The sequence below is a fragment of the Equus asinus genome, chromosome 4 (genome assembly GCF_041296235.1).
Source record: "Equus asinus isolate D_3611 breed Donkey chromosome 4, EquAss-T2T_v2, whole genome shotgun sequence".
Taxonomy (NCBI): domain Eukaryota; kingdom Metazoa; phylum Chordata; class Mammalia; order Perissodactyla; family Equidae; genus Equus; species Equus asinus.
The window spans coordinates 111,105,535-111,129,716 of NC_091793.1; the positions used below are offsets into that span (position 1 = coordinate 111,105,535).

A 24,182-nucleotide genomic window follows, 5' to 3' on the forward strand; every position below is an offset into this window, starting at 1 on the left:
GGCGCGGACATGGCACCGATCATCAGGCCATGCTGAGTGGCATCCCACATGCCACAACTAGAAGGACCACAACTAAAAATACACAACTATGTACTGGGAGGCTTTGGGAGAAAAAGGAAAAAAAAAAACTTTAAAGAACACAGGGTTATGAATAAACTTAGCCATAATCCAGAATACGGTTAGATACTATGGAGAATATGTGGCAGTATCTCTGAAGCTGCTTGAGAGCTGGAACCCGTTTATATCTGCGTTATGATCACCTGTCAGTGGGTCGTATCTATGTTAAATTCTTTTTGTTTTTTTAAAGATTGACACCTGAGCTAACAACTGTTGCCAGTCTTCTTTCTTTCTTTATTTTCTTCTTCTTCTCCCCAAAGCCCCCCAGTACATAGTTGTATATTCTAGTTGGGAGTACCTCTGGTTGTGCTACGTGGGACAGTGCCTCAACATGGCCTAATGAGTGGTGCCATGTCCGCGCCCAGGATTCGAACTGGTGAAACCCTGGGCCACCCAAGCGGAGCACGCAAACTTAACCACTCGGCCAGGGGGCTGGCCCCTATGTTAAATTTATAAGTACCTATTAAACAAACTTCAAAAATTGATTAAATTAATGTGGCTTGGTGATTTCTTGATTTTGTTTTTGGCTAATAAGACAAAGGTAGAATGTATCTTCTTTTATGTATCTGGTCCCTCCAAAAATTACAGAAGTGATTATGGGAACTAGGAAATACGGGAACTGTAAATAGGAGTAGAAACAATAGGACATACATTCAAAAGGATTCATTGCAGGTCCTTTGCTCTATGTTGGCAGTAAGGTGCCATTTAGTTTTCTAGGCCCTGATCCTCCATTTTTCTCCAAAATGTGAGTGACATAGGTTTTCTTGGAAAGAAAATTTTTAGAGCTTATTTTAAGTTATTTTAGTTTTTTATGTTGTATATTTCTCTATTGGACTAATACATATTTTGCAGAAACTTTGGAAAGTGCAGAATGTAAGAAATAAAAATTACTCATAATTCTATTTTGTGGAATAACTACTTCTGCATTATAATTTGAGATATTTCCTTTCAGTTTTTAAAATCATATATTCATTTATATTATTTCTGTTATAAAATTGAGGTCACGAGGTCATGTTCTGTTCACTTAACTGTACATTGTGAACAGTTTTCTGTGTCACCAAATGTCTCAATAACATAATGTTTAGTGATTATATAAACCATTCAATGTTTATATAATTTAATCATTCTCCTGTTGCTTGACATTTGGATTGCCTGCTTGCTCTCTTGCTTTAGTGACCGTAACTGCATTGTAAAGTCTTAATGTTTGTGATATCCAGGAGAGAATTTGCACTTTGTACATGCTGTCGTGTACATGTATACATGTCAGATTGATTCAGCCTTGAACGCACTACTTACCAACTTTGTAACCTTGAGCAGATTAGTCTTTTCTGCATTATTATCTATGAAATGGGGGTAATAATGGTACCTACCTTCTGTAGATCTTGTGAGGATTAACTACAGTAATGTTTATAAAATCTTTGGCAAATTGCCTGGCACACAGTAAAAGTTCAAGGGACAACTAATAATATTGTTAATAACACATTATTTTGTGTGTGACTGCTCCTTAAGAGTATATCTGGTGTTGGCAAACAACATTGTTCACACGAAAACTTATACATGAGTGTTCATAGCAGCATTATTGATAATACCCCCAAAGTGGAAACGTCCCAAATGTCCATTAAGTGATGAATGGGATAAACAAAATATGGTATATCCATTCAGTAGAATATTATTCAGCCACAAAAAGGAATGAACTACTGGTACATGCTACAAGATAGATGAACTCAGAACATATTAAGTGGAAGAAGCCAGAAACAAAATGCCACATATTATATGATTCCATTTATGTGAAATGTCCAGAATAGGCACATTTAGAGATCTGGTTTCATTTCTTTTGCAGTAATTACTACACTTGTATAAGCATTGAGGGTTATTTATTTATTTATTTTTGGAGGCAGATTAGCCCTGAGCTAACATCTGCTGCCAATGCTCCTCTTTTTGCTGAGGAAGACTGGCCCTGAGCTGACATCCATGCCCATCTTCCTCCACTTTTTATGTGGGACGCCTGCCACAACATGGCTTGCCAAGTGGTGCCATGTCCACACCCGGGATCCTGACCGGTGAACCCCAGGCCACTGAAGCAGAACGTGCATACTTAACCGCTGTGCCACCAGGCCGGCCCCTGAGGGTTTTTTTTAAATGAGAATAGAAAATTCGCATTTGTTCCTTACCTGTTAAAAGGACTAACCTCCATTCCTTGGTCCCTTAGCACCAACTGTTGTTTTCTTTCGTTTAGACCTACAACTTTTTACCTTAAAAACCCTCTTTTGAGGAGGTAACTTTTATTCTAATCTCTGTCAACTATAGCCCTTGGTCTCTTCTCAATGTGTGATCCCAGAGGCTTTTGGGCAACGTTTTAGAAATCTGCCTGGTGTGGTTGAAGATTGTACAGTGAACAAGTTTTCATGTAATATGATAACTGATAGAAAAACTTCATTTATTGGTTATTAAAAGCATCCTTTATAAAGTACATAGCATTGGTTTTAAACAGTTTCTCTTGGACTCATTTAAAATCTAGTCTAATCAACTTCAAAAGTAAATATTTAATTACATATTTGCCTTAAGCTCTGTGAGTTTTACTTCATTTTAACTAAAAGTCTCATTATTTTGCTTGCTTTTCTTTTCGTTACTATTTTCTGTGGACCAAATTCCAAGCTAAAGTAGTAAAACCTCATTAATTTGGATGACAAGGGCATTGGAAGAAGCCCAGTCCAAATTATAGAAATAGTTATAACTAGGCTCGTGATATTTTTCTTAGTCATTAGTTGTCTTTTTCTCTATCCATGTCTCTTTACCCATCACTACCAAAGTGCTATATATTATATTAGAAGCAGTAGTTTGAGGTTAATTTTTAATAATTTCTAGAGACTTCCAAACATTTTAAAATATTAGGCAGTAGTGGGAATTTTTAGGTTAATGAGTCTAGACATATTGGACTACTTTATTTTTTTATTATGAAATATTATAGGCATGCAAAAAATATACAGGAAACTAATGAATATCTGTGATCCCATCAGTCAGCTTTTTCAAATCTTAACATTTTGCTGTACTTGCCCAGGGCTTTTTTTCCTTTCAATTTCGTTATGAAAATTGCAAACACACAGCAAAGTTGAGAGAACAGAAGAATACTCACCTGTACGTCCAGTACCTAGATTCAGCAATCAACATTTTGCCATATTTGCTTTAATATGTGTGTATTTTTGCTGAATTATTTGAAAGTAGGTGTCTGAACATCATGACAGTTCCCTCATAGCATATGTCCTAATATATGAATATTCACATATATACCTGTAGTACCATTATCACACCTCAGAAAATTAAAGATAATGCTTTGATATCATGTAATTTTCTGGTTTCTCTGGTTGTCCTTGAAAGTCTTCAATAGCTTTTTTTTTTTTTTATTTTTTTTTAATTTTTTTTAAAGATTTTATTTTTCTCCTTTTTCTCCCCAAAGCCCCCGGGTACATAGTTGTATATTTCGTTGTGGGTCCTTCTAGTTGTGGCATGTGGGACGCTGCCTCAGCGTGGTCTGATGAGCAGTGCCATGTCCGCGCCCAGGATTCGAACCAACGAAACACTGGGCCGCCTGCAGCGGAGCGCGCGAACCCAACCACTCGGCCACGGGGCCAGCCCCTTCAATAGCTTTTTTTAAAAAATTATTTAAACCAGAATCCAATCAAGGATCATGCATTGTGTTTGGTTTTAATATTTAATCTCTTTTAATCCAGAACAGTCCCTCTCCCCACATGGAACTTTTTCCCCCATGCCATTGATTTATTTGGAAGAATAAAATCATTGTGTAGAGTTAACAGACAAATCTACATCCTGGATTTGTCTATTTCCTTTTGGTAGTATTTAACTTGTTGCCCTACCCTCTATATTTGTTGTACATTGGAAGATATAAAGCTGGGTTAGATCTAGGATAAATATTTTTGGTAAGAAAATGTCATAGGTGATGCTGTATACATTATATTGCGTTGACTCAGGAGGCACATAATGTTGATCTGTCCTACAATGAGTAATTTCTAAGTTAGATCACTTAGAAAGGTGGTGACTACCAGATCTCTACAGTGAGAAGATATCTTTCCTTCTGTAAATCAGTAATCTGCTAGATGATACTTTGGCACTCTGTGAAGGACCTGCTTTATGATGTGAGGTCAGTGATAGAAATTTTTCATCTACAGTTTATCTTTCCATTCTTCGATTGCTTAAGGATTTTTTTTGGGTAAAGTTTTTCTTCGTAAGATAAATTATATTGGGAAAATGTCTAATAATATCACTACTCACAGTAAATGCAAATGAAAATAGGAGCATGACACCCATTTCTATCTTAGATTGGTAGAAATTAAAGTTAAGGGTACAGAATATTCTCAAGGATGTGGGAAACAAAGGAGTTTAAGTAGCTGGTGGGTATATAAACTGTTACAGTATTTTTAGAGGGCACCTAAGCAGTATTTATAAAAACATTTCAGTACTTTTACTCAGCATTTCTACTGCCAGGAATTTATCCTATTTGTAAAAGTACAGCAAGGTGTACATAAAGATGTCATTGCAGCATTACTTTCAATAGCAAGAAAAACCTAGGAACAACATTAAATATCATCTGGCATCATAAAGAATGATGTGATGATATAGGCTTCATCAAACTCAGATGATTCTTGTTCTTAGAATGTTTCCTGTAGCATTCTGTTTTTGTTTCCTTGATGCTGTAGCTTTTCTTATCTCAGAGCATCTTTTTTGGTTTTGCTTTCTTTTACTCTGCATTGTGTGTACACGTACAGAAAAATAAAAACTAAATCAGATGCCTCTGCCATACCTAGTTTTCTAGTTCTTAGGATCAGTAGGGTTTTGACACCGAAGCACTCAAAGTGATATTCTAATTTTCATTCTTCATTTGTCTCATGAGAATCCAGCATAAATCATATGTGGAAAAGTGACATTTTAAGTAAGAAAAATGTTGGCTGTATCCTAGTTATAGTGAAATTCTTGAAATGGGAATACCTGTCTCCTTTTGTATCTTTAGTTTATTATCTTTAATATCTCTGTATTTTTTTATTCTTTTAAACAGTTCGTTTTCCTGAAGATCTTGAGAATGACATTAGAACTTTCTTTCCTGAATATACCCATCAACTCTTTGGGGATGAGTAAGTAACTTAGTAAGATGTTTGCCAAATTAGTATAGCAAAAAAAAAAATCCTTTTTTTTAAGATTTAGAAATCAGACTTTATTTTCTTTACTGTTATTTTTCTTGTGATTTATTTAAAAATATATATTAGAGTAGCATTTTTGACATTGAGACAGTAATTTACTGTATAATACCTATCATTTAGTGCTGTAGATGCATTGTCTCATTTAATTCTCATAACAGTGTTAGTGATGGTATTATCATTTGTTATATCAAACATTGGTGGAATTGGATAGTTGCCTAAGGACACGTTCGTGGACAAAGTTCAGGTTCAGGCAATCTGACTGCAGAGCCCATATTCATAACTACTACTTTTTTCTTCCTACCATTTTGCTATGCTACTTCTAGTACAGAATACACTCCCCTAAAGTAAGAAAGCTCAAGTTGTTATCTATGACAGGAAAATAAGCAGTTAAGAGAAGTTTTGTTGTTTTGTTTTTTTTTTTTGAGGAAGATTAGCCCTGAGCTAACTGCTGCCAATCCTCCTCTTTTTGCTGAGGAACACTGGCCCTGAGCTAACATCCATGCCCATCTTCCTCTACTTTATATGTGGGATGCCTGCCACAGCATGGCTTGCCAAGTGGTGCCATGTCCGCACCCAGGATCCGAACCGGTGAACCCCAGGCCAACGAAGCGGAACGTGCACACTTAACCGCTGCGCCACCGGGCCAGCCCAAGAGAAGTTTTTTTTTTAAACATCTTTAAAGATATGTTGTGGGACATTCAGTGCAATTCTTTAACTTACTGTACCTTAATTACATTGTTAGAATGATCAGTTACCTTTTCTTACTACTTTTGATTTTGAAAAAATTTTCAAATTTGCAGAAGTTGCAATAGTACTCTGTATATCCTTTTTGATTCACCAATTAACATTTGTCTGTATTTGCTTTAATCATTGTCTCTTCTTACATAAATATATTGATATGTTGTTGTTGAACCATTTGAGAGTAGGTTGCAAATACATCTTGATTCCTTACTCCTAAAAACTTTAGTATGTATTTCCTCAAAACAAGGACAATAACCATAATAAAATGATCAAAATTCAGGAAATTTAACATTGATAAAATACTGTTTTCTAATATACAGTCCACATTTCAAATTTTGCCACTAGATTCCCAATAATTCTTTTATAACAATTTTTCCCCATCCTGGATCCAATTTAGAATCACATACTGCATTTAGTTGTCACCTCTCTTTAGTCACCTTTAATCTGAAACAGTTCCTCAGCCTTTCTTTGTTTTTCATGACATTGACATTTTTGTAGAGTATAGGCTGGCTAGTTTTGAAAACCTTTGTTTTGGATTAGGTTGATTGTTTCTTCATGATTAAATTTAGATAATGCATGTTTTATTGTACAGTGACGGAAGTTGTGTCCTTCTCAGTGTGTCATATCAGAAAGTCCACGATGTCAGTTTATCCCATTGTTGGTTAAGTTAACTTGGGTCACTGGGTTTAGAGGTGGCTGCCAGGTTTCTTTACTATAAAGTTAGCACTTTTCCCTTTGTTATTTATATATAATCTGTGAGGAGATACTCTGAGACTGAAAATAGCCTTTTTCCCATCAAACTTTCACCTAGTTGTTAATGACTTTTGCCTGAATTTGTATTTTACTATGATTGTAAAATGGTGATTTTTCTATCTCTGTCATACCTTATACATTTATTAGTTGGCATTCTACTCTAAGGAAGAGCTTCTCCCCCTTATGTATTTCTTTGTTTATATCAGAATAGACTCAAAGATTCTTTTTTAACTCAGTGGGTTATAATCTGGTTCTGTTATTCATTTTGTGCTCAAATTATCCCAGATTCAGCAGGGGCCTACCCTTTCAAACTGGCTTTTGTGGGAGTCCTTTTGATATATCATCACTTTGGGGACACTTTACTTTCTGATACAATAAGCTGTTCCAGATTCATCTTGTACTTTCTCTACTAGTTCCGGAGTCAGCCATTTCCCCAAGGAACCCTGGTTTGTTGTAAAAGGGAAGAGTGTTTAGACATAGTAGACATTTAAAATATTTCCCTTTGTGGCTGTTTTCCCTATGCATTATTTCAACATTGTTGACATATTTATTTAATGTTTTAAAATTGACAAATGTCTTTTCATGAAACAAATTTCCTGAGAATTTCTCATTATTAATGAATCAGATTAGGTATTTTATGTGCTTTTAAATATTAATACTTATATTTTAATATATATTGATGCATGCAAAATTTGAGCCTTTCATATTTTAAACAGGTTTTATTTTATAATAAAAATAACAATGCTTTCTCTTTGGAATTCTATCTTTAAGGAGCTATTTATTTTATTCTCTCCCTCTTACTGCTATTTAAAATCTCTTCCTGTGGTGATTTCTTAGTGGGTAGGATCTAGTTTTACAGATACTGCTTCTTAATGGCATTTTGCACATTCACTTGTCTGTTTTGCATGTCATTAAAAGTGGTGTGTTTGCATACTGCTTTTCTAAGGTAGACAAATGACAGTCACATAATCGTGATAACCCTGTATCTTATGACCCAAGCATGACATTGGTCTTGATCCTAGTATCATTGCCACTCCTTTCTATTGCACGTAACTTTCACAGGCCTAAAATGGACACTGCTAATATTTTATTTTGGTGCCCTAGACAGAAATCTGGAAATGACACTGCTTCTTTCAAACAGTCTTCTTTCAGAATTCACTTTAAAAAAAAGAGCTCTATTGAGATATAATTTACCATACAATTCATCTATTTAAAAGTGTACAATTTAGTGGTTTTTAGTATATGCACAGTTGCGCGATCATCACCACAATCAATTTTAGAACATTTTGGTCATTCCTGCCAAAATCCCTGTAACCAGTTAGCATTTTTCATGCCCTTTTTCCCCCACCCTTCCTAGCCCTAAGCAGTCACTGATCTACTTTCTGTCTCTCTAGATTTACCTATTCTGGATATTTTAGAATTCACTTTTTAGAAAGGGAATAGCAAGCTGTAGATGGATAGCAGGGAACAGGGTTGGAAAAATAGCAGCAGCTCCTTTTCTGCTTTCTGAGTTCTTGGAGGGGTCTAATAGACAGGTGCGATCACCACTTTCAGCAGCTCTGGATGTTGGCAATAGAAGCAAGTGGTAATTGCAAGGACTAGGTCAAAGCTACATCTTAGCTGCTTGCCTGGCCAGGTACCCATTTAACAGTACTTGTCTCTGATTTGAAATGCCTTCTAGTACTAGTAATAGCAACAGCACCAATGGTAGCAGTAGTAGTAATGTCTAACATTTATTGAGTACTTGTACGATGTGCCAATGTTATAAATGGTTTACATGTATTAACTTGTTTGTCTAACCCAAACAACATGTCTGAGGTTGGTGCTATTATTCTGTCTTATTTTATAAATGAGGAAAGCTAAGGCATAGTTTCATTACAAATATTTCTTTCTTTTCTTTTTTTTCCCCCCAAATAAGTATAGTGTAAAGTCTTGAAACTACTCATGAAGTTTTAACTTCATGTAGGGTTAATACTTTGTAATGACTTTTGCAAAGATTCATTTTGGAGTGTTAGATTACTGCTAGTTTTTTTTCCCTTTCAGCGAAACTGCTTTTGGTTACAAGGGTCTGAAGATCCTGTTATACTATATTGCTGGTAGCCTGTCAACAATGTTCCGTGTTGAATATGCATCTAAGGTTGATGAGAACTTTGACTGTGTAGAGGTAAGAACAGAAATAAATTTGTTTTTAACTGTTTCTAACTGAGTATAAAACAGGTTTTAAAATCTGAAGGTTTGAGGGAGGAGAGAATCTATTTTATAGTAGGTTTAAAATCACATATTCAAATTTAGTTATGGAGGTGATTGCCTGCCTGTCATTTCAGTTAAGTCTGTGATTATAATCCTTAGCTTGATCTGTTTCCTGAGCGGACCATCTCCTTAAGAACCTTCACTTTTATGATCAGAGTTGTAGTTTATTTACCAACTTTTGTTTTTTATTATGGACATGAAACTTCTTTTCCCAGAAGTTAAATAAGGAGGAGGGAAATAGCTAAATTTTCTACTTTTACCTCATAGAGAATTTGCCTGTTTAAATATCTCTTGCTGCATTTCTGATCTCACAAATTTTGCTTATATATTCCTTTATGAACACAGATAATTAAGCTGATTACATTATAAAACTATTGGAAACAAATGAGCCAAAAGAGGTTGAAGGCGAAGAGAGGCATTGAAGAGTATGCATGTGTGGCAGGCTGAATTATGGCCCCCCAAAAGGCAGTATGACCACAGAGGCAGAGTGATGTGGGCAAAAGCCAAGGAATGCTGCTGGCCCCCAGAAATTGGAAGAGGCAAGAAACAGATTCTCCTCTAGAGCCTCTGGAGGGAGTGTGGCCCTGTTGACACCTTGATTTTCGCTCAGTGATAGTGATTTTAGACTTTGCCTTTAGACTGTGAGAGAATAAGTATGTTGTTTTAAGCCTCCAAGTTTGTGGTAATTTGTTAGAGCAGCCATGGGAAACTCATTCAGATTTTCGTATCAGGAAGTGGGGTGCTACTGCAACAAATAACTCAAACTGCAGAAATGTCTTTAGAAATGGGTAATGGTAAAGACTGGAAGAATTTTGAGGCACATGATAGAAAAAGCATAGATTGCCTTGAACAGACTGTTGGTAGAAATATGAACATTAAAGGTACTGCTGTAAGGGCTCAGAACAAAGGAAACATGGAAGAGAAAGTCTGTATCATCTTAGAGAATACATGTATTGTCATAAACAGAATGTTGGTAGAAATAGGAATGTTAAAGGTGCCTCTGATGAGGGCTCAGAAGGAAGATGTTAGTGGAAGTTGGAGGAAAGGAGATCTTTGTTATTTAGTGCCAGAAAGCCTAGCTGAATTGTGTCCTCCACTTAGGTGGAAAGCAGAACTTATAAACAACGAACTTGGATATTTAGCTCAGATTTCCAAGCAAAGTATTAAAGCTGTGGCCTGGTTTCTGGCTTCTTATAGTAAAATGTGAGAGGAAAGAGATAAATTGAGGGGAGAACTGTTAAGCAAAATAGATCCAGGATTTGATAATTTGGGAGATTCTCAGCCTATCCAGATTGCAGAAGATGCTAAAATTAGGAGATTCATTGTCAGGAAAGTATGCTCTGGAAAGAAGCCCAAGAGTGTGGCTAGCTAACCTTTTGCTCTTGCTGAATAGATTAGGCATGTGACTCATGGATCTCTTCAGTAATCTCAGCGAAAACCAGGAAAAGAGACTGAATAGAGTTCAAGGAAGATCTATGAAGGACCATTTTGTCTAATGATGTGAACCCTCATGGCATACACAGGTGACCCACAGGGTTTTGAGAGTGTTATATCAGCAGAAACACTTCCAGTTTGGACTGACAGAATGAGAGAAGGCTGATGAACTTCCAAAATTCTGTGGGCAGGAAACAGGTGGTTAACACCACTCAGCTGCAAACATGTGCTACCCTTCATGAAAAAGGAAAAATGACTCTTTGGGCCCAGAGAGTAGAGCCACAGGTGACAGTATTTCCAGGCCTTGAAACCTAAGAATTTGACCTGTTAGATTTTGAAATTGCCTGGTACCAGTGACTACTTTCTTCCTACCCTTTTCTCCCTTTTGGAATGGGAAAGTCTATGACTTTTACCCTATGCCTGTCCTACTATTGTATTTTAGAAGGAATAACTTATTTTCTAGTTCATAAGAGGAAAGGAATTTTGTCCCACGATGTGTCATACTTGGAGTCTCACCCATACCTGATTTAGACAACTTAGATAATGAGATTTTGGACTTGATGCTGCAGTGGTTGAAACTTTTGAGGAAGTTTGGATGGGATGAATGTTTTTTTGTGTTTGGAATGCACATGAATCTTTGAGGGAACTTAAGAAAATTACCTATCTTAGACTTGTTCTGCTTCTGGGCATTCCTGTTTAGAGGCATTGAAACTTTTCATCAAGAATTACTTTACAGAGTTGATTTTTTGAAAATTAAATACCATTTTTGTCACTGAATCACACTTATAAATTGAAAATTGGAAATTGTTTTTTTAGTAAAATCTCTTATCCCTTGGACATCAATCCAACAAGTTTTATCAAATCAAATCTGTCATATTATTGATAATACTGTGCTACACACAACTAGGCAGAGAATTAAAATGTGGAAAATGAAGACCTTATGTATTACTACAGTTTGGATCATAACTTTTTTCTGTAGAAGAATCAGTTCTTAAAGCATTAACAATGAAGCCAGCTTGTTCAAGGCTTTAAACTGACTTTAAACTTCTGACTTATCTTTTGCCAGCCTCATGCCCTATCCTTTTTTGTTAAAACCTCTTTTCATTACTTGGACTGGTTGATTTGGCCCTTATTTTATTTCGTTTTTTTTTGTTTTTGTTTTATTGTAAAGGACTTTCCCAAAGTTACACAACTAGTAATTAATCAAGAGTGTACTAGAAGATAATCACTTAGCAGTAGTATGCATAATATCTAGTAATATCCTATTAAAAGATATTAGGACTGTTTATGACCTGTTTTAAATGGGCCCAGGCTCTTGTGCTTATTAGTTTTTATCTTTTTTTTTTTACAATGTGTATTTCATTTATTTTTTTTCCCCTGCTCTGATACTTTTGTGCTATAAGCTCTCAATTTATTGTTATTGTGAGGGCCTTCCCTCTTGCAAACAGTCATCTTATGGTAAGCTTAATGGCATCATAACATGAATTGTATATAGCATGAAAGAGATCTGAAATAGTCTCTTATACTTGTTATTCAACTTTGGTGTGAGAAATATTTTGAGCACTTACTTTTTTTTGTTACCACTTCCTAGCCCTGTTCCAGATAACTAAGCTTGTCAAATAAATAATCTGTAACTGCACTTAATATTTATTTTATTCAGTGGTTGTGTCTCTTGGAAATTTTTGAAATTTTACATACATAAAAGTGATTCTGAGTAATACTGTAGGTGTGGTGATTTGATGTTTGAAAAGATTTAATCTTAGATAAACTTTTACATAGACTTATTATAATGGAGTTTTTCCATAATCAGATATTTCTTATTAGATTGTTAAATTCTCAAGCCCTGGTGGATATTCTTATAAAACTGCAGACAGTATTTTTCTTTGTGTTGTTCACTGTTGTTTTAGGGTTTTGGTGGTGTTTTTTTTTTTTTTTAAAGTTCCTTCTGATAGGATTTGATTTCTTCCAAAGGAATTATTGACTTAGTTATTGATAAATCTTTCAAGTACTATGTGCAGTGAAAATAGCTGTGTATTTGCATTGATTTCTAATTGTTCCATTCTTAAAAAACAGGTTTTTCCATTTAGAAGTACTGTGTTAGGCATAAGGAATCAATCTTTTATAATGTCTTTTGCTAGGGTTATTTTTTGCTTCATGGTTGAAGATCATTTATTTAAATTACATGTTCAAGCAAACACTTTTTTTCCCTTATGAGAAAAGAATGGATAGTGGATTTTGGGGGAATGGGCCTACTTCTTCTATCTGAGTTTGCAGTGAGAATGTTCTTTCCACAGTGCCTTCTGTGTTCTTGATGCCAGGGATATAGTGGCAAACAAAACAAAGCCACTGCTCTCATGGAGCTTACGTTCTAGCCAAGAGGAATAGTCGATAACCAAATAGTAAATAAATTAAATTCAGATGGTATTATGAAGAAACATTTTGCTGGTTTCTGAATAAAGAAGAGCCAGCCATGCAATAATCTGAGGCAAGAGCTTAGTAAGCAAAGGGACCAGCATATATAAAGGCCCTGAAATGAGAACATTCTTGGTATTTTTGTAGTCCAGAAAAATCACTGTCATTAAATCATTGTGGTGATAGAGAGAAGGGTAGGAGATGGTTGAAGGGGTTGGCAAAACTAGATCATGTATAGTAAGAATAATTGATAACCTTTAGAGGTTTTAATGATATAATGATATGGTTTATATTTTTAAAAGATGCTTCTGGCTGCTATGCAGAGAACACACTGTAGGGGGTAGGAGTGAAGGAAGGGAGACGAGACCATTGCAGTGTGACAGACAACAGTACATTTGGTTGTCTGATGATCTATTTTGGAGGTACAGCCAGTAGGACTTGCTGTTGAATTGAATATGATGAATGAGGGAAGATGATCAAGGAGGATCCCATTGCTTAGGCAATCGTGGTGCTGTTAACTGAGATAGGGAAGATTGGAGAATTAGATTTAAGTGGGGAAAAAAAATCAAGATTTTTGTTTTAGGTGCATTAAGTTTGAGACTATTATATAATTTATCATATTTGAGTCTTTGCAGACTAAACTATGTAGCATTATTTTTGCATGTGAAAAATAAACCCTTTCAGATGGTCAGAAACCACAAGAAATCTGCTTAGAAGTTAATTTGCTTGTTAGAATTTTGCCATTATATTAATCTTTCATCATTCATTCTTTTTCTTTTCCAAGCTGAGTTCTCCAATTGCACCTAAAATTTTTTAGTCACAACTAAGATGCCTGTAAAACATCTCCAGTAACCATCATCCTTAAAGGCAACATAATTATTCTGAATTTTACAATACAATAAACTTGCTTATTCAGACACTGATGGTTTATTCATCTTATGGTTGTCCTTGACCTTTGTTTTTATCAATACTTCCTGCCCTCTCTTGAGGTAATTTCATTGCCTTTTAGTGAGAGAGAGTGTAACTAAGATTGTTCAGTTTTGCTAATTGCTAGCATTTCTGGGAAGAGTTTGGGTAGAGGAAGTTGAAATACATGGATAAGGTTTATATTATCTGAATTCCGTCATCTCTTTTATTCTTGTCTCCCATTGAATTTGAGAATAGATAAGAGCAGATTTAAAAATTTTTTGGGATTCCTTTGCCTCATAGAAAAGTCCTGTACATTTATAAAATTTAATCTTGAGGAAATGAAAACAAGAATCTTTGGTAGACTAATAATATTTTACTGTACTCTTTTTTTGGTAATTGTGACAGTATTCTTAATGAGTAATGGTTTTTATGAAATATAGTAAAAAGCTTTAAAATTATATATTGAGATTTTTATCTTGGAATTTTGTGAGTTCAAGTAATAAAACACTAATGGAGTATAAATAAACATAGTTTGGCCTTTGTTTTTCCATTACTGAAAGAGTTCATGCTGTTAATTTCTTTAACAGTACTAAAATTTCTACACCTTAAATATTATCAGAGAGTGTAAGATCAAGCAAGTTAAGTAGAAATGAAAAATTTTTTTGCTTGCTTTTGGAGCATATCTTAGGTATATTTAGAATTATAGTTAATGTTAAGTCTCTGCCACTTTAGCCAAGTAAGGGACAGCATACCTACTTAACATGCCTTTAAAGTTGGTTTAAAAAAATAACTTACCATAGACAAATTTAGACAAATGGTGCTTGTTTAGGATAAGATATTAAAGAGGTAATTTGGTTTTCAAATGTGTATAAATAGAAATACAAGTGTAAAGATATTTATATTATAGCAGACTACCAGTTATTCTCAGACACATTGCTTTTATACAGTGATGAGGAAAAGCAAAAATTGTTTCATGGGAACATCCTATGTGTAACACAGTATAGAACATTGAAAGTTGAAATGACCACGGTGAGAGGGTGTACAGTCTAAAACATTTCATCATGACTCACCTAAGACCCAAATAGAATACTTTTATGCTTTCCTTTTAAAAAAGATATTGCCAAATGTTCAGAAAATGCTTGTAAGGAATGTCTTTATTAATTAAATATGTCATGTTGTGTTCTGGATTCTTTACCTATTCAGCTTAATTTCTTAGCCTTTCTATAACTATATTTTTATATAATCGTAATTGAAGTTTAAAATAATATTCTTAAAGATAAGGAATTACTCAGTGATCTTCAGGAATAGAATCTAAACATTTAGCCACAAGCATTAGAACTAAAAGGTTTCAGTTAATCTGTAATTCTGTATTTAATTAAAAATGATTAGATGGGGGCTGGCCCCGTGGCCGAGTGGTTGAGTTCGCGCGCTCCACTGCAGGCGGCCCAGTGTTTCGTCGGTTCGAATCCTGGGTGCGGACATGGCACTGCTCGTCAAACCACGCTGAGGTGGCGTCCCACATGCCACAACTGGAGGGACCCACAACGAAGAATATACAACTATGGACTAGGGGGCTTTGGGGAGAAAAAGGAAAAAAATAAAATCTTTAAAAAAAAAAAATGATTAGATGGGTGATGATTTTATTATCTTGCCAGTAATACAATATGAAAAATACAGATTTCTAAGAGATAGTGGTAATAGGACTTTTTTTCTTAAAGCAGAATCCATTCAGTAGAGAAATGCAGACATTTTTCCTTCAGTGAAGCAAAGTTGTGAATTCTAGGTTTGAGGAGCTATTTGGTTGTATGCTATGTATTTTATGTAATATATCAGATATACGTTTTCTGTAACCTAAATTATATAACAGATTCCTTGTTTTTAGACTTAGCCTTTTATTCCCATGTAAAAGTTCTAAAGTAATGTGTAAACTTGCCCAGAGCAAAATATTTATTTGATGATATTTATTACAATAAATAGGTATCTTTTGAAGGCTGAAAGTTAAACATTAACTCTCTTTCAACTTTGTTGAGCTCAAACCTTTGGGTTGCTCTGTCTTCCACCAGAACTGCTGCAAGATTTCTTAGAATTTCTAAGAAATCTTTGAAGTACATTTGATGCAAGATTTGTGAAGTTATTTCATCATGTTTTGCGATGCCTTGTTGAGAAGACAGGACATGGGGAAAGTTTTTAAAAGTTAAAATTATATACACTATAAATTCCTTGAAGTGTTTTCTTTTAAATTGATAGATTATAAACCTGTTTATTTAAAAGTAGCGTTTCTAGACTTTTTTTAAACTTGGACAAAAATTATACTACTTTACCCATTACTAGTTTGGATTTTAATTGACACACAACAGACCTATTAAAACTATCCCTTATTATTACAATTTCCTCTTGTAATTACTGAAATTGTACAGATTCTATATAAAATATGCTTAAGATGGTCTCTTCACATTATATAGCAGTTTCAAGGAGAAATATTTACCAATTGGTACTTTAAAAATAAGCAAAAATAGTCCTGTCGAATGCAGTTTATTTGATTTTGAGGGTGAATGGATTGCAAGGACTGGTGTACATATTAGAAATAAGCTGTTGGGCAAAATGTTGAAGAGCTATATTTTAAATAATAGCTCTTTTTTTAGAGCTATAAACAAGTTATATATAAATGTTGGTGGTACCACAGCCTTGAAAATAAAACTTGTTTGTGATAAACTCCATTCTTGGTTCTCTTTCCTAAAATGTAACTGAATAATAATAAAGTGCTATTCATCTGCAGGTGCATTGCTTCTACTTAGTTAAAAGATGGTTGAAAGGACAGGAATTAGTAGCATGTTGTATTAGCCTTTTGTAGTGTATTTTGTCCTAAGCATCTTAATTTCCCTGTTTTGAATGCTAAGTAGCAAGGGTCTTGGTTTAGAACTAATACCCATCATGCATGTAAACGGTATGAAAGAGCTGCTTAGTAAGTTAACACAAAGTGTTCTTGTGTCAGTCCTTGTGGAAATAGATACAATACAAACATTACAGCTGAACTCACGGCAAACTCCATTAAGTAAAAACCTGGCCTCATTGTTCAGAAAAAAGTTTGAATAGACTGCAAGCTCATTTTGTTGAATGTAATGTCAGGCTTTTAGGGACTGTATTGAGGGATAAGGTTTTGTTAAGTTGAGACCAATTCATTAAGTTTTATTGCCTGGTGAGAAGCAGTAATACTTTATTGTAAGACTTCATCAAATATTCATGGTTAAAGAGAAGTAGTAAATGTATTCAATCAAGTGGTCTTTTGGGGTTTTGAAAAGGATTATGAAGTCTGCTCAGCTGATAGTTTTAACATTCATCGAGGTTGTTTAACAGGGGTAATTTTAATCTCTGGGTTTAATTTTGTTGCCCAGGCTTGTCTCTTTTTACTGTCACAAATCCAAGTCTATAAAAATTGTGTCACATTATAGGGATAAGTGGATAATATATCCATTCATACAATTTATGTATTTCCTAAGTGGGTATATTTTAAAAATTATTATCTTAATTTTGAGTTTGGTGTATGAAGGAGTTATGACCTGTCTACTTGTTCATTGTGAAGTTGCTATTCGTTTGGTCAGACTCTAGCCTCACCTCACCACTGCTGGTGATCTTTTCATGTCTTGGATAATATGGTCTCTTTGACACATAAAATAATAAGCAGCCTTTTGTTTTAGCCAATTCAAATTGTCCTGAAGGGATATAGTCAGCATTTTCTACATGATGTTAGAAATTTCAATAGCGTTGCCCTTATTCTTGCACTTGATTTCAGGCTACACCTGCCGCCTCTTTTTTATTTCTATGTTGTGCTTAAGCTCATCTCAGATTTGTGCGGCAGTATCTTATGTACATGAAATTCATCCTTTCCCAGTTCACTGCATGTTTACTTCTTTCTTTCTTTCTTTTTTTTTTTTAAAGATTGGCACCTGAACTAACATCTCTTGCCGATCTTCTTTTTTTTTCTTCTTGTGCCCAAAGCCCCCCAGTACACAGTTGCGTATTCCAGCTGTAGGTCCCTCTGGTTGTGCTGTGTGGGATGCTGCCTCAGCATGGCTTGATGAGTGGTCCCATGTCCACGCCCAGGATCTGAACTGGCAAAACCCTGGGCCACTGAAGCAGAGCACACGAACTCAACCATTGGGCCATGGGACTGGCCCCTGCATGTTTCCTTCTACAGTTTAACCGTTAACTGAAGTTTTGTGATTTTTGTGGGTTTTTGTCCATTTCAAAGAAATTAAGCATATTCGACTAAATGTCAAATACGTTAATTTTTTCTTATGTCCTTTAATCTCCATTCCTTAGGCAGATGATGTCGAAGGCAAAATTAGACAAATTATTCCACCTGGATTTTGCACAAACACAAATGATTTTCTTTCTTTACTGGAAAAAGAAGTTGATTTCAAGCCATTTGGAACCTTACTCCATACATACTCTGTTCTCAGTCCAACAGGAGGAGAAAACTTTACTTTTCAGATATACAAGGTAAAGATAAATCTAAATATGTCTTGGGTAAAAGTACTCTATTTGCCCAAACCTGTATGCTATTTTGTTCTGTTATTTTCAGGCATTTATTCTAACTTTAGGAAACAAATTTTTGTCAGCATTAAGAACAAAGATCTATTTTGTATGTGTGTCTGTATACAGATCTTAATTTGAGCCTTCTAAACGTTTTCCCACAGGATAGTTTTGTGTTCTGCAGACTTTCACTTACCTCTGTGATGAGTTTCACCTGACTTTTCCTGGCTTTTTCCCTAGGCTGACATGACATGTAGAGGCTTTCGAGAATATCATGAAAGGCTTCAGACCTTTTTGATGTGGTTTATTGAAACTGCTAGCTTTATTGACGTGGATGATGAAAGATGGCACTACTTTCTAGTGTAAGTACAGTTCTAAAGCAACAGTAGACCTTATTACCTCCACAAAGCCAGCATTTTAATTGTGGCGGCCCAATTATTGGGACAGTATAATGATATTTTTCCCAGGAAAGAAAAACTATTGTTTATGAGGCTTGAGTTTTCCCTCATTATGCTTTGGGAGACCTTGAGAATAGAGCTGAATTAAACGCTGTTGTCCGTTAGGGCCCTGAATGTAGGCTTAAACAGTAAAATGAGCTTTGCCTGTGTTTTCTTTTACTTGCCACCTATTCATCTTTATAATAGGCAAGTGCACTGAAGTGATGTAAAGAGGTCTGATTTATCCAAGTTGCTGCACACCAATTAAGTGAATTGTACATTCAGAACATAGCAGGTGTACCCATTGGGCCCTCACAGAGTAGCTTGCTGACACTGAAAATTCAGTCAGAGAATGGAAAAGAAAATGGACACTGCATGGGAGCGCGACTGTAATTGACCTGCTTGGCTTTCTGTTTTATCTGCAGATTTGAGAAGTATAATAAGGATGGAGCTACGCTCTTTGCGACCGTAGGCTACATGACAGTCTATAATTACTATGTGTACCCAGACAAAACCCGGCCACGTGTAAGGTAATTGGCAGTATAACACGTGCCTTGTCTTTTATTTCAGAAGAAGGAACTGCTGAAGTTTCCAATACTTGTTATAATAGTGTTGATTTGTTTAAAAAAATCACCATTATTCATTGGCTATATACTGATTTATTTCATTGTTCCCTTTGAAACAGTATGGAAGATTAAACCAATTTTGAGTATCTTGATAATTTTTGAATTTCTTGAAGGTTGATTAAAAAAAAAACACATGGACTTTAAAGTGTTCATAATCCTATAGTGATTTGCAATGTTTAAACTGGTCATGTGTTATTTTAATTTTAAAATAATTTCTTTACTGTAGTCAGATGCTGATATTGACTCCATTTCAAGGTCAAGGCCATGGTGCCCAACTTCTTGAAACAGTTCATAGATACTACATTGCATCTCCCTCTGTTCTTGATATTACAGGTATGTAAAATTTGATTTGTTACTGAAAGAGCCTTTCTAAAAAATTTCTTCTTTACTGATAGATTTTGTTTTTGTCAGAAATAACTATTCAATTTTAAACAGCAGCATTCTCCTGGGGTCTTTCTGGAACTGTCTAAAGATGGTGTAAGGTTACATTTTGAATCATAAGTCTTTGTGGAATGGATTGCATCTCTAAGTATGAAGTGCTTATTCATTGAACAAATTGAAGATAATGAACTAAATATACATTGGGAAGTCTTGGTCAGGCATAAATACATTGCAAGTATGGTATCACTTATTTGTTCAGTTTATTTGCAAACACTTGCATTAGTCAGAGGCCGTGCTCTAATTTTCATATAGAGGCAGAATATACTAAACATTGCTGAGGAAAAAAACCAAGGTAAGTAGTTCCTGAGTAGAATACACGTTTCTTAAGGTGTGTGATTTATATTCCTAAAATGCACACCTTCACAACAGTATTTTATAAGGTGAAACGTAGGCCTGTTTGTTTTGGAAACATCTTTGAGTATGAATTAGCCATAAAAGTAGTATTATGACTAGGATGCTTAGGAGAAGGAAAGAGACTCTACTCTATTTAAACGAAGTCGTCATTAGATGGAGTTACAGATGATAGTATATAAACATGTGAACCACCGGAGAACAAAGTGACCCAAGGAACATTTATGTTGTCCTTATCTTCTTTCCCCGAAGAAACACTGTTGCAGATTTGTTACTCATAAAGTCGCTGATTAAACTGAAAGTCACCTTTTTGTTTTCCATGAAAAATACTGTGCTAGATATTCACATCCAAATTAGGTATTAAATTTTATTAATTCTGTGAGAGTTTGAATACATTTTTGTTTTTAAAACTGCAATACTTAACACACGCTAAAATGTTAACTTCTTAAAAAAATGCTATTTTGGAATTGTATCAATTTTTTTAAAGACACCAAAAAAACCAAAATACTGAATGTGTGACTAACAAAAATATAAATGGGCTAGTAGGCAGATTATGTGTTAGTTTCCTCCTTTTTCACATAATGTAGTGTTTTGCTTGTCCAGGGTAAATAAAGTTACTTCAAAACAGATTTTGAATTGATCCTTTAGATTAATAAACTACAGGGAAAGCACGTTGTTTTTAAAAGGGAGTTCCATGTTTATAGAGTTGAATTACCTTTTCATCTGTCTTCTTGCTACTGTTAAATGGTTTGGAAACTTGGGAGATGAAGTAATTACTAAAGTTAGTTTATATCAAAAGTTATAAATTGTTTGACATCTTCACTAGCTTAGTGACTTATAAAATTATAGAAACATAATACAAATGATAACACTTCTTTTTAGCCCAGCTGAAAATTGTTTAGCTTCTGTTTACTTACAGTGCTTGGACTTGGTGCTACATGAAGGGACTTTTTTGGTGATTTTAATCTAGAGACTTAGAGTTCACATAAGTAGTCTTTGTCTTCTCTAGTGGGTAATGTGCCAGCAGGGGTTGTTTCTGTGAAGCCTCTTAACCGCTTTCTTCTGTCTACTCCAACCAATAAAGTCCTTGATACTTAGCACCAATTAGCAGATAAAGAATTTTATTTCTTAAATCTCAGTGAAGAGTCATCAATAATGGTAGCCTTTATTCATGGCAAACTGAAGTCTCTAAAGAGAAAAGGCTAAACATGCTAAAGGACTTCTGAATTTGAAAACTGGGTATTAGCCTTTATTTTCAGCATTAACATTTCTCAGCATTATAAATTACTAAAAATGCCTTATCAGCTGTTCTCATTAAGATATTTCTCTTAGATTTCCATACCCAGTCCTTTAAAAAAAGAAAAGTACGGAATTTCCTACTCTTTTGTCATTTTAGTTGCCTATTTCTCCAGTATCTCCTATATTTTTTTAAACTTTGAGGCTCTTTAGCGGGCTCTGGATCTCCCTTTGCAATCCAGGATGTTCTTTATATTGAGATAGCCTTTTGGTTACTTAACATATAGCCAGATATAGTAATAATTAAAACTTACCATCAATGGCCTGTGTCACAGGATAGATAGGTGTTTGTGGTGTAATTGCCACTCATTTTCTTTTCTTAGCACTTAATTTTAAACTAAAATACTGGAAGACAATTCTTTATATCAGGTACCATCTTCCAGGATTTGAGGATGTCAGTACCTTAAGATATATAGCATTTGAATACATCCCAGTTGTGTGACCTTATAAATGGAAACAACAATTTGTTTCTTCCAGAATTATGAAGAGAGGTGCATTTGGCAATAGAAATTGATCTTGGGCTAGAATATATGTCAGTATTATTAATCGATCAGTAGTATAAGAGCTAAGTATATCTGTTGTTTAAATGTCCCTTATAGTATTAGAATATGTTATATAGCCTTTTTGAATATTATCTGTAAATTTTTTTCATTTAGGTCATTTGTGCTATCATCTCATTTCTTTAGAGTATGATTTTTCTATCTCTAATAGAGCTTGTTAACATGGAGAGGTTTTTAAAAAAATAATAGAAGAGCACTTGTTATTAGATGATGTATTTAACTTTGAAAAATTCAGCTTTTAATCCACATATCACTGTAGATTTATAATTAAGCAGATTTCATTTCTTAAATGTATTGCTTATCTTTCTAGCATAGAAACAAAGGAATTGAAGGATGTTACAAATTATTGGGTATCACCATTTTAAGTTCATTTTCAGGCTGACACTTTTAGTTAAAGTGCTTAAAGATTGAGTGGTGACTTGACCCCTTATATTAAGCTGCAAACAAAATATTGTCCGTCTATAACAGCTTATTTAAGGCTAAATGGAAATTTTTTGCGTATTTTTTCAATTTATATGAAAATTTCAGATAGGAATGTGGCATGAGTTTTTAGATTTTCTCAGCTGTAATTCTTTTTCCTATGTTTTTTCCTAAACTTCTGAGGGTATATAAGTTACTTAAGCTTTCACTCATACTAAATTTTATTTTAAATTGATATTTGCAGCACAGTTCTTTTTTCTAAACCAGTTTAAAAAGAGATTGACTTGGAAAAACTGATATTCAATAAGCTTGTGCCTTATCTATCAGTACGTCAAAAAAAATTTTTTTCATTTTGGTGAGGAAGATTGGCCCTAAGCTAACATCTGCTGCCAATCTTCCTCTTTTTGCCTGAGGAAGATTGGCCCTGAGCTAACATCTGTGCCAGTTGTCCTCTATTTTGTATGTGGGTCACCACCACGCATGTCTGGATGAGCAGTGTAGGTCTGTGCCTGGGATCTGAACCTGCAAGCCCTAGACTGCTGAAGCAGAGCACACGAACTTAACCACTATGCCACCAGGCCAGTCCCTTCAAAAATATTTTTAAAGAGATGTTTGCTTAAGAATTTGTCACTTAGTAGAGGTTTAATTAAAGCAACTTTATTGAGGTATGATTTCCATACCATGCAGTTTACCCATTTTAAGTGTACAGTTCAGTGAGTTTTAGTACATCTGCGTTGCTTTGTAACCATCACTACAGTCTTGTTTTAGACTATTTCTATCACTGTGAAAAGATCCCTTATGTCCATTTGCAGTCAGTCTCCATCCTCAGTCTCTTGCATTGAAGTCTCTGATCCATTTTGAGTTAATTTTCGTGTCTGATGTGAGGTAGGTTTCTAAATTCATCTTTTTACATGTGGCTATCCAGTTGTCCCAGCACCATTTGTAAAGACTGTCCTTTTCCCTATTGAATTGCCTTGATATCTTTTTTGAAAAATCAGTTGACCATAAATATAAAGATTTTTTCTGAACTCTTTAATGATCTGTATGTCTATTCTTATGCCAGTACTGTACTGCCTTGGTTAGTTTACCACAGCTTTATATTAAGTTGTTGCTTTTTTTTTAAATGATAATGTGAAGTTTAATCTGCCAAATAGGTAAGTTGAATTTGTGGAGCATGTTTTGCCTGGGTGCTGCAGAGTAAACAGAAGTTTCCTGAAATGATTGATGAGTAGGATTAAAAATGGGTACTGGCCCTGGCCAGGTGGGTGGGAATGGAGCAGGGAAGGTCAGAGAAGGGTGGCCTCAGTCAGAGGGGATTGGTGCAGGACAAGCCATGACCCTCAGGGACCCGGAGGCACAGGCTCCCAGAGGACAGCTTCTCTCTGAGAGCATCCAAGCAACACAGGCTGGAGATGGTTGTCACAAACTCATCAGCAGCTGACCCTGGCACAGCCACCCCCTAAGGTACAATCTCCCTGACAAATGGAAACTCTTCTTACCCTACCTCTCAGACAACTCCACCCCAGCATGTGTTCTGAATCCTAAAAACATTCAAATGATTACATAGGAAATGCAGTGCGAATCTTTTTGTCTCAAAGATAGCAGTTGTTCCCTTGCCTTAGTTCCACGCCCCGACCCCCACCCCTACCTCCAGTGATTTATGTGTCAAGGTGAGGAGGAGGAGGAGGCCCC

At 35.1% G+C, this 24,182-nt stretch overlaps 1 protein-coding gene across 3 annotated transcripts in view; it reads left to right on the forward strand.

The window, feature by feature from the left end:
* Positions 1 to 24,182, forward strand: part of HAT1 (histone acetyltransferase 1) — a 58,224-nt gene that overhangs the window by 18,367 nt on the left and 15,675 nt on the right. For all 3 annotated transcript variants that reach the window (XM_014846584.3, XM_070508100.1, XM_014846585.3), the window contains exons 3-8: positions 5,186 to 5,261; positions 8,865 to 8,985; positions 18,147 to 18,326; positions 18,600 to 18,721; positions 19,222 to 19,326; positions 19,649 to 19,755. In XM_014846584.3, coding sequence (XP_014702070.2) covers positions 5,186 to 5,261; positions 8,865 to 8,985; positions 18,147 to 18,326; positions 18,600 to 18,721; positions 19,222 to 19,326; positions 19,649 to 19,755 — 711 coding nt within the window. The remainder of the gene's footprint in view (positions 1 to 5,185; positions 5,262 to 8,864; positions 8,986 to 18,146; positions 18,327 to 18,599; positions 18,722 to 19,221; positions 19,327 to 19,648; positions 19,756 to 24,182) is intronic.